General features: G+C 39.5%; 1 protein-coding gene across 6 annotated transcripts in view; it reads right to left on the reverse strand.

Moving 5' to 3' along the window:
• LOC127660807 (inositol polyphosphate-5-phosphatase A-like) overlaps positions 1 to 12,500 on the reverse strand; it is a 195,141-nt gene that overhangs the window by 30,813 nt on the left and 151,828 nt on the right. For all 6 annotated transcript variants that reach the window (XR_007972683.1, XR_007972681.1, XR_007972682.1 and 3 more), the window contains 3 exons: positions 6,619 to 6,714; positions 6,355 to 6,429; positions 541 to 614 (listed from right to left, as the gene is read on the reverse strand). Coding sequence is in view for 3 of the 6 variants with exons in the window: in XM_052151234.1 (XP_052007194.1) it covers positions 541 to 614; positions 6,355 to 6,429; positions 6,619 to 6,714 (245 nt within the window). In the remaining 3 variants the exon portion in view is untranslated. The remainder of the gene's footprint in view (positions 1 to 540; positions 615 to 6,354; positions 6,430 to 6,618; positions 6,715 to 12,500) is intronic.

Raw genomic sequence — 12,500 nt, forward strand, 5'->3', positions numbered from 1 at the left:
TATATGAGGTTCTGTATGAGGTTCTATATGAGGTTCTGTTGAGTTTATGTATGAGGTTCTGTATGAGGTTCTGTAGGAGGTTCTGTACGAGGTTCTATATGAGGTTCTTTATGAGGTTCTGTATGAGGTTCTGTATGAGGTTCTATATGAGGTTCTGTATGAGGTTCTGTTGAGGTTATGTATGAGGTTCTGTATTAGGTTCTATATGAGGTTATGTATTAGGTTCTATATGAGGTTCTGTTTGAGGTTCTATATGAGGTTCTGTATGAGGTTCTATATGAGGTTCTTTATGAGGTTCTGTATGAGGTTCTGTATTAGGTTCTATACGAGGTTCTGTACGAGGTTCTGTATGAGGTTCTGTATGAGGTTCTGTTTGAGGTTCTGTATGAGGTTCTGTACGAGGTTCTATATGAGGTACTTTATGAGGTTCTATATGAGGTTCTTTATGAGGTTCTAGATGAGGTTCTGTTTGAGGTTCTGTATGAGGTTCTGTTAAGGTTCTTTATGAGGTTCTGTACGAGGTTCTGTAGGTGCTCATACCTGGGAGGAAACGAGATCTCCAGCTCATGAAGACGTTCCTTAAAGACGGACAGCTCCTTATCATACTGTAAAAGCTAAAGACACACAGAGAGAAATACATGTGTAACACTGGACACATACAATTATATGACACGTATGACGGAGAACAGGGGCTTCTTCTATTCGTTAACATATGACATCATATACTGAGTGTTTGGTGCAAGAAATGCAATAAAAGTGAAGAATATGAGCGCTTTCAGGTCTTTGTGATCTTTAAGCTGAATGAAGATGTGACTGTCATTGTGTGTGTGAGATAATGTGTGTTGTGTGTTCATCAATCATCCTGCAGCTGTCACTCTGTTTGACACACACAGTGACTGAAGTCATTAATCACACACAGCACAATAATTAGCCCGAGTGTGTACACATTAATTATGAGAAGAATAATCAACAGGTGCACATGACAACACCATCAATGTGTGTGTGTTTGACTGACTACTACCAGCTTTAACTAATTAATAGCCAAACACACACACACCCACACCCACACACACACACACACACACACAACTAGCCAGACTATATGCATGTGCAGAGCAGCATATAAATGCAGATATATGTAGCAACAGCAAGTGGAACCTACACTGACACTATACATACAGATATAATCAGATTAATTGCAATTAAATGCATATCAATATTTACTGTAGAAGGCCCCAAATAAAGATAATAAAATATTTAATGATGTAAATAAACTATTGTTATATGCATTTTCAGTTCAACAGACTCTCGTAGGACATATTCCATCTGTTGGGTAATGTGTAATGTTTATGTGCGCTCATCGTCTCGTATACAGAGATCACACTCCGTCAGCGCCGATGACCTTCACAGTGTGTGTGTGTGTGTGTGTGTGTGTGTGTGTGTGTGTGTGACGGACCTCTCTGGACCCACATCCCAGAACCATACAGAAATATAATAAATAAAACTAACTCATCACCTCACCCTAATAAACTCACACAACTCTAAATCACGTCTCTTTGAGTGTGTGAAGAATCAGCAGCACAGATGTGGGATGTCCAGCGCTGTCTCCTGCCGTAACTGTGCTTTGATTTAAGCATCGGCAAATAAACGCTCTGACAACACCTGATGTCTTAAACACCATTAATAAGACTTGAGGTGAAAGGTCATTTAATTTGAGCTTTACACCACACACTTTACTTTCATTGCAGCCATATATTTCTCCACAATTTATGACAGATATTTTATTCTGAGGCAAACCATATACTGCCATATATGAGCAGACTGAGTGTGTTTAATGTACACAAACAAACACACACATGCACAAACACACACACACACACACCTACACAAACGTACTGCACAATCACACACACACACTCAAACACAAACACATATACATACACACACACACAAACTCACTCACACACAAACTCATATACACACGCACACACTCATACACACACACTACACTTACACACACTCATATACACACACACTACACAAACACACACTCATACACACACTCACACACTCATATACACACACTACATAAAACACACACACACACACACTCACACACACTACACAAACACACACACACAAACTGATACACACTACACAAACAAACACTCATACACACACACACACTCACACACACACACACACTACACACACACACTCACACACACTACACTTACACACACTCATATACACACACACTACACAAACACACACTCATACACACACTCACACACTCATATACACACACTACATAAAACACACACACACACACACTCACACACACTACACAAACACACACACTCACACACACAAACTGATACACACTACACAAACAAACACTCATACACACACACACACACACACACACACTCACACACACACACTACACACACACACACACACACTGATACACAACTAAAACACTTGTGTGAGACGCTGACCTGACGCTGTTCTTAAAGAGACAGTACTGTTTTAGCACTTGCTCTACATATCAATGTCATACATGTAAACAGCGAATGATGCATGTAAACATGTATGTAATGCAATTTCAAAACATTATATTTATTGATGGAATACATTGAATTTGTTCATTAAAAAAGTTTAATTACGATAAAGAGAAATTAAAAAATGTGTCAAATTAATATTTTTGCAATGTACCAAGTCAGAAGGTGCCTGTGTAATTTCTTTAATGAACATTTGAACTGAAACATTCACAAATGTAGCGGAACTGAATCAGGAAATGGATAAATGCTAACACTGAAATCTATAACGCTATATCTATCTTAAAAACAAAAACAGTATTCAGGCTGAAGCTCCAATGCACACGTGAAATTATGCTCTAAAATATTCCGTCAAAAATATGGAAAATTAGCATTATTATCTGTTCCCAATAATGCCCTAATCAGTGCCAATAATTAAAAACAATGCTAATATTGGCTAATGGGGTCATCAATAATATTTGCATGTGTAGATTTATATACAGTCTCTAATGCCTCGACTGGACAGAATAAAACAGCAGCAGCTTAAATATGATGCAAGTCCAATAAACACGTGCTTGCTATTTATTTACTCAGACTCTTAAAAACTGGCGTATGAGCGATGCAGCGGCGGAACACAGACAGAACTTCATCACTCGCCCCGCTCTGTCCGCCTGAATCTACCTGATAAAGATTCAATAAAGCGACACTGAAGCAAAATCAATGACAGTTAGTGGAGCGGAGGGGCTTTCTTCATTCAGGGCTTCACCAGTGTGCGCACACACACACACACACACACACACACACATACAGACACACACATACAAACACACACATACACACACACACATATATACACACACATACTCACACACACACACACATACAGACAGACACACACACATACAGACACACACACACACACACACATACAGACACACACACACACATACAGACAGACAGACAGACACACACACACACACACACATACACATACAGACACACACACACACACACACATACACACACACACACATACACACACACACACACACACACTCACACACACATACACATACAGACACACACACATACACACACACACACACACACACACACACTCACACACACATACACATACAGACACACTCACACACACACACGCTGCACGCGTGACACAACGGCCCCGGAAAATTTAATCTTCCCAAATCCTCATCAGGGCGCTCCATCCTCACTGCCTGACAGCCGCCCGGATAATTAATTATACAATTCCGATGGCTATATCGACTAAACAAACCTATTAATCATGGCAAAAGTCAATAAGCATGGACATATTCAATCATGTCCCGGCCAATGATTACTCCTTTCAAAATACAATAATTATTTTCGAGAGCTGCCTCGAATTAAATTTCTGTCAAGCCGGTACAACTCTAGTAGTTGATGAAGGATGCCGGGCGCTGTGGTGCGGCACAAGGGGGAGGGACATTTGTCGACTTGGAAAGGTAGTTTGTTTTCTAGGGATCATAAGACGACGTGTTTAAGTGGACCATGACCATCAGATTATCTCTCATACGACATTACAACATTCATCTTACCAACAGAGTACAGGAACACACACACACACACACACACACACACAGTCACACACACACAGACACATACACACAGACACACACACACTCACACACACACACACACACACACACACACACACACTCACACACACACACACACACACACACACACACACACACTCACACACACACACTCACACAGACACACTCACACAAACACACATACAGACACACACACACACACACACAGTCACACACACACAGACACACACACAGACACATACACACAGACACACACACACTCACACACACACACACACTCACACACAGCCACACACACACATACAGACACACACACACTCACACACATACACAGACACACACACACACACAGACACACACACACACACACACACACTCACACAGACACAGAAAATACACTAAGTATACTGTAAGTATACTGTAAGTACACTATAAGTATACTGTAAGTACACTAAGTATACTTTAAGTATACTGTAAGTGCACAGTAATCACACTGTAACTACACTGTAACTGCATTATGTACAGTAAGCATACTGTAAGTACATTATAAGTACACTGTAGGTACACTAAGTATACTGTAACTATACTGTAAGTACACTGTAAGTATACTGTAACACACTGTAACTATACTAATAATACACTGTAAGTACAGTGTATGTACACTGTAAATATACAGCAAGTACACTGTACATATACTAGGTATACTGTAACCACGCTTTAAGTACACTGTAACCACACTGTAACTATACTGTATGTACAGTAAGTACACTAAATACACTGTATATACACTAAGTATACTGTAAATACATTAAGTATACTGTACGTACACTGTAACTACACTGTGTGTACATTAAGTACACAGTAAATATAATGTAAGTACACCAAGTATACTGTAACCACACTGTAACTACACTATATGTACACTAAGTATACAGTATGTATAGTGTATGCACACTGTAAGTACACTGTATGTACATGAAGTATACGTAACTATACTGTAAGTACACTAATAATACTGTAAGTACACTGTACGTACATTAAGTACACTGTAAGTTTACTGTAAGTATAATGCAACTACACTGTAACTACACTGTATGTACACTATGTATACAGTACATGCACTGTAACCACAATGTAAACACTGTAACCACACTGCAACTATACTGTATGTACAGTAAGTACACTGTAAGTACACTGTATATACACTAAGTATACTGTAAATACACTATGTATACTGTACGTACACTGTAACTACACTGTGTGTACATTAAGTATACTGTAAGTATAATGTAAGTACACTTTATATACACTAAGTATACAATACGTGCACTGTAACCACACTGTAAACACTGTAACCACACTGCAACTACACTGTATGTACAGTAAGTACACAGCAAGTACACTGTACATACACTATAAGTACACCATGTACACTATACGTACACTGCAAGTACACTATAAGTACACCATGTACACTATATGTACACTAAGTACACTGTACGTACTGTAAGTATACTGTAAGTATTCTGTAAGTCATATTCCTGAGAATGAGAGCTTTCATTTGATATATGACTTGTCCATATACAGTATGTGCGATGAGACATTTATTTTTATATAAATATTTCTACCCCGTTACCTCTAGGGGGCGCTCATGTTCAACGTTCAAAATTTTATTTTAATTGTTTTTTTTACTAATAAAATTTTTTATTTTTATTTTAACAATTTGCAATTCTAATAAGAAAGTTAATTATACATATTAAATAATAAACATATGTGAGTTTGTTGCACACATAAGGGTCAGTTAATGAGCGTCGGCTGTTGTGTGAACCCCCCCCCACACCCCAAAATATGCAGGTATATTCCTCTAACTCAACTCCTTAAAGGTTCTGTTAATGGTGCTTTAGTCATTTTGAGGATGAAAGAATGATCAATCAAAATCAAGTATTACAGAGATAATAAACAGACGGTGTAATCAGATGATTTGTTGTGCTATTATACACCTGCATTAAATGATTTAAATTTAGCCTCGTTGTCATCTGCTGTCTGTGACTCTATCAGAACACACCTGAAACACATGTTTGGGTCGTGACTCATCAGATGTTTCTAACGGGTTTCTCAGATCTATCATCACATTCATGCGATTATAAATAATCTCAAAAACACCCCCGAATTAAATCAAGAACTCAAAATGAATGCCTTACCAGAGTCCCATTGTTTTCCCGGAAAACATCCTGGTTAATGTAGTTAAATGACTTTTTCTCCAGCTGTAAGACGACCTATAAGAGGACAGAGATGTGTGGGACATTAACATTTCCAATACATCAGTAGAGTTAAGAAGGGGTTTGAACATGTTATAATGCTGCTTTAAAAAATCTCATTTATTTCCATGTTTATAAGATAAAGGAACCCAAGAACAACCTTCATCCCAGCAGGAGACAGTGAAGATGTGCGTGAGAATAATTCACCTTGCGATCGTTGTCAGATTCTCTGAAGATGACTTTATCCACTTCATTGGTGTCGGGCGCTCTCACTGTCTGCATGCTGGCAGTCGAGCAGAGACTCTGAGGAGAACACAGAAATCATCACACATTCATCTCCAACACATTTATTAAAGAGTTCATCACCGGGTCTGAGCATCTCATTACCGCTAACTATCACATCTGATATCACACGTGCTGAGTGACTCCAGTCAGGTCTCCTTAGCAACCAAATTGGCCTGGTTGCTAGGGAGGGTAGAGTTACATGGGGTAAACAAATTGGCCCGGTTGCTAGGGAGGGTAGAGTCACATGGGGTAACCTCCTCGTGGTCACTATAATGTGGTTCTCGCTCTCGGTGGGGCGTGTGGTGAGTTGTGCGTGGATGACGCGGAGAATAGCGTGAAGCCTCCACACGCGCTACGTCTCCATGGTAACGCACTCATCAAGTCACGGATAAGATGTGCGGATTGACGGTCTCAGACGTGGAGGCAACTGAGATTCATCCTCCACCACCCGGATTGAGGCGAGTCACTACGCCACCATGAGGACTCAGAGCACATTGGGAATTAGGAGTTCCAGATTGGGGAGAAAAAACTGATCGTACTGTGATTGTAGGCGGATACACTCGCTCTGACTTCCCCTATCTGCTGTGCCAGTGATTTTGGGGGGGCGGAGCAAACACGAATCAATCTGTCGTTCTTTTGTTATCCGTGTTTGTGAGGGCAGAGGGCAGAGCAGCATGAAATTATCTGCCCTCTGAAGAGTTTGTAGTTGAAGAATTGATGCATTTCTGTGCCCAGCCTTATTTTTGAACGGAGAACTCATAAAATCAATCAGAAACATAGAGGAGCTACAGTCACACCATGTCCAAACCTGACGGCAATGGCACGTGATAAAAGGTGTATTTTATATGTAATCAGAGTTTTTGTCCTAACCAGCCGCGACGAGTGACGGGACATTCTGTCACGTTTTCTATTTTCAGCATCGCGTGGGAAACTCCGTCCGCTGTGTTTTGCACTAGATGGTAAATAAGGCTGGGCGCAGAAATGCATCAATTCTTCCGTTACAAACTCTTCAGACATGTTTAGTAAGTTCTGTTCTGTGTTTTGTGTGCAGTTGTGTTGTGTTGTCGCTATCACTGTTTTTAGATAAACACAACAAGTTTTCTCTTGAACGCCCCCAATGTCGTGAGGGGTCTGTGTGAACTGTTGCTCTCGTGTCCTATCATGAACACACACAGGAGATCAACAGTGAACATTTACACTAAATAACACATTAGATTTCAGTTTCTCATCAAATCTTATCGTATCATAACAATCATGAGTCTCATGAATAATTAATTAGACTTCTGAATGATACTTTTGTGTTCTTTTGAAGCTTGAAGAGGTGGTCACCATAAACTGCCATTGTATGACATCACTGAGCACAACATTTATTCAGTTTCTCCCTTTGTGTTCAGAAATAGAAAGAAAGTCATATAGAGTTAGAACAACACGGGGGTGAGTAAACAATGGCTGAATTTACAGATTTGGGTGAACTGTCCCTTTAAAATATAAGAGTCACTGACAAATAGAGTTGTGATAAAAAATAGAAATAATTTATAAATGTAGTTTAAAACACATTTCAAGCCCATAGAAATATAATCTGTGTGCTGCTGTCGGTTTATGTTTGTAGTATTTTCTACCATAAAAATGATTTAATGGTTTTACAAATGTCATGTGGAGTAATCATACAATCAAAATATTGTTTTACAAATAACATGCAATTATGCACCACATGACTTTAATTGGGCAGACAGAAGATTTGCAAATATGAATCCTAATTTAAAACACAGCTGTTATACTGCTTATTAAAATAATAATAATAATAATAATAATAATAATAATAAAAGTTCATTCTGCACGACTCATGCCAACATTTCTATTCCCAAGAATTTCAGCTTTTAATGAAACTTTTCATTTAATGAAAATCTCTGGACGGTTTTTGCACATTTTTACTTTTTAATCCCCAGAAAAAAATCAAATAAAAATAAAATTAATCACAGTAAATGTGTATTCACGTCAAAGGTTTGTGTAATCTGCATTTTTTGTGAATCTGAAAAAAATAAAAAAATAAAATAAAATTCCATCATGTTATTGATCCATATCCAGGAAGTGATTGTACATGTGCTAGCAGCGTAATATCACACAGACATGACATTTATATCAAACATCAGAGGGACGTTCCACACATCTCAGCACCAAACGTTCATGAAGAGAAACACATCTCTTTATTTCTCAGTGTGACCTTAAAGACTGTGTGCTCGGCTAAATTCCCTTTTGTCGACTCTTTGAACAATTAGTTCAACATGCAGCATCTGTGTTTGAGTAGAGTTGAATGAGGTAATCTGTGATGCGTTCCCAGCACACACAGCCAACCACTCATTGAGATTCAAAGCACAGATTAGTTAATCAGGTCAAGCCAATAAAACCGCGAGGAAAAAACCCTTTGGAGAGAAATGTCACAAATCAGGCGGTCGGAGGCACAGAAGCCCGTCGGATCAGAACAAACAGAGGAAAGCCCCCCAAACCGCTTAAGCCGCTTTCTAAAGAGCGAACAAATCGCTCCATCTTTCAGTTATTTGGTCCCTCGGTGCGGCGGGACCCCTACATTAAAACGCATTGTTCTCATTAAGCTGAATTTGTAAAGAATAGCCCCCGAAAACACCTCGAAAACCACTCCTGTCAGAAGTCACACCAGCTCAAATCCACATTTCGTTCTTTAAACATGCGTACAACGCTGAGCAAAAGTCCCGTATTCAAAATCACATTTTAACATTAAAGGATTTTGGAAACAACAAAACGTTTCGTCGTAAAGCTTCAAAATCGGCACTACTTCTGCGACGGATCAAATGTACGTGACATCGATCAGGTGGACAGGTTTGAACAGACGGTCACATGGGAGCGTTCTCAAATAGGATCATCAGATTCACGTCAGCACCAGTGATCTCACCATTCATAGATATTCGAACCAATTCATAACGATTTTATTTAGCAATTTCAGATCGATACAATTTGATTCAATTAACGGTTTGATTCTGCATTTTATAAAACGCATTTACTGTAGAATTCCCTAAACACGCCGGTGGGTCCACAAGGGGGTGCAATATAGCGAAAAACATTACGCTCCGTAAGTCAGATATTAGGTATCGTTTCAAAGTTTAGAATCTGAACTTTTCAGAGATAAACATTAATTCTGCATTTATTTGACTTAAAATAACAAAATATTTGCGTTGAACATGAGCGCCCCCTAGAGGCAATGTGGTAGAAATATAAAGTCCTTCACATAACACCTATAAGGGCAAGTCATATATCACATGAAAGCTCTTATTCTCAGGAATCAAAAAGTGAGATATGATTTCTGTAAGTCATTAAATACAAACGTCTTTAATGGAGAGTTTTCTGAGCCATTGTTGACTTTTCTGTGAGCTTGTTTGTGTGAATAACCCAATGTTATATCTTATAAGTCCACAACAAAATATGTTTTCGACTATTGATGATAAAATGTTTAATATTACCTCAAAGGGGAGGATCTCATCTTTCTAATGACACCTAGATTGAGCTTGTAGTCCACTCTGAGGCCGAGATATTCAATGAAATAATGAGGGTGTTGCTTGAACTGAACATTAGACTGAATGTCTATGGACGAGCACATCTGTGAGGGGTAAAATGTGTTAGAGCGCCCCCTACAGTTCACATCTGTGAGGGGTATAATGTGTTAGAGCGCCCCCTACAGTTCACATCTGTGAGGGGTATAATGTGTTAGAGCCCCCTACAGTTCACATCTGTGAGGGGTAAAATGTGTTAGAGCGCCCCTACAGTTCACATCTGTGAGGGGTGATAATGTGTTAGAGCGCCCCTACAGTTCACATCTGTGAGGGGTATAATGTGTTAGAGCGCCCCTACAGTTCACATCTGTGAGGGGTATAATGGGTTAGAGCCCCTACAGTTCACATCTGTGAGGGGTAAAATGCGTTAGAGCGCACCCTACAGTTCACATCTGTGAGGGGTAAAATGCGTTAGAGCCCCCTACAGTTCACATCTGTGAGGGGTAAAATGAGTTAGAGCCCCTACAGTTCACATCTGTGAGGGGTAAAATGCGTTAGAGCCTCCTACAGTTCAAATCTGTGAGGGGTATAATGTGTTAGAGCGCCCCTACAGTTCACATCTGTGAGGGGTATAATGTGTTAGAGCCCCCTACAGTTCACATCTGTGAGGGGTATAATGTGTTAGAGCGCCCCTACAGTTCACATCTGTGAGGTGTATAATGTGTTAGAGCCCCTACAGTTCACATCTGTGAGGGGTATAATGTGTTAGAGCCCCCTACAGTTCACATCTGTGAGGGGTATAATGTGTTAGAGCCCCCTACAGTTCACATCTGTGAGGGGTATAATGTGTTAGAGCGCCCCTACAGTTCACATCTGTGAGGGGTATAATGTGTTAGAGCGCCCCTACAGTTCACATCTGTGAGGTGTATAATGTGTTAGAGCGCCCCTACAGTTCACATCTGTGAGGGGTATAATGTGTTAGAGCGCCCCTACAGTTCACATCTGTGAGGGGTATAATGTGTTAGAGCCCCTACAGTTCACATCTGTGAGGGGTATAATGTGTTAGAGCCCCTACAGTTCACATCTGTGAGGGGTATAATGTGTTAGAGCGCCCCCTACAGTTCACATCTGTGAGGGGTATAATGTGTTAGAGCGCCCCCTACAGTTCACATCTGTGAGGTGTATAATGTGTTAGAGCGCCCCCTACAGTTCACATCTGTGCATTTAGTCCACAGTGTGTGTGAATGGAGAGCTTTTAAATCTGAGTGCGGACGGCTACCCAAAAATGCCCCAGAGTTTAAGGGGGTAATGTGTCCTAGAAAAGAAAGACAAACTATCCTAGGGACATTTATTACAACCAACACTAACGATTCTCGATTCACAAATCATATTTCTAGATCAATGCGTTGATTCGGCAGGATTAGTATCGATGTATTGATGCATAAGGATAACGGGTGACACCCCGAATTTGGACTATTATCGATTGGCTGAAGAATGAAACATTTAGACTGATTTATAAACCTGATTTCAACTAATTCATTGGATAAAACAGATTCAAAGGACGAATCACGAGTCATGACGATGTCTTGCAGGAAGGTTCAACTTTACAAAAGCAACATCAAGGTGATACAATGTGTCGCTACAGACATTACTTTGATTACTTGAATTACTTTGATTACTTTTCATTCCTTTAATTACTTTGATTACTTTGATTACTTTTCATTACTTTGATTACTTTAATTACTTTGGTTACTTTTCATTCCAAGTTGTTATGCCGATGATATCATTTGTTTAGAAAAACATAGATCAAACTAGAAATATACAATCATATCAAGGACTTAATAGTTACAAAAATGCATTTAATAAAAAGAAAGAATCTCCATTTAGATCAAACCATGCAAAGAGAAAAGGTGACCTTATTTAATCAGTCTCATGTGAGTTCAGACGCTTTTCTCTCAAACAACAACTAGTTCTGAGACTGAAGGTCAGTCAAGTGTAAAACAGAGTAGAGATGGTAAAAGCACCACTGGAAGAACACAGAGTTCACATTCACACACACTGAAGAATCCAAGTGTGTTCATCGAGTAACAGATCCAGAACAGTCCACCTGCTTTCATAACAATCACAACATCAGCCAAAATCTATCTGGACGGGTCTCGTCTGATCAATAATGAGCTGAATGTACATGATCACACTTATTACACATCAACACTTCTGAATCCAATACTGTCAATACACTAATCAATAAAACACAGCGAGATGAGCAGATTCATCGATCGATCA

Source organism: Xyrauchen texanus, chromosome 20 (genome assembly GCF_025860055.1).
Source record: "Xyrauchen texanus isolate HMW12.3.18 chromosome 20, RBS_HiC_50CHRs, whole genome shotgun sequence".
NCBI lineage: Eukaryota > Metazoa > Chordata > Actinopteri > Cypriniformes > Catostomidae > Xyrauchen > Xyrauchen texanus.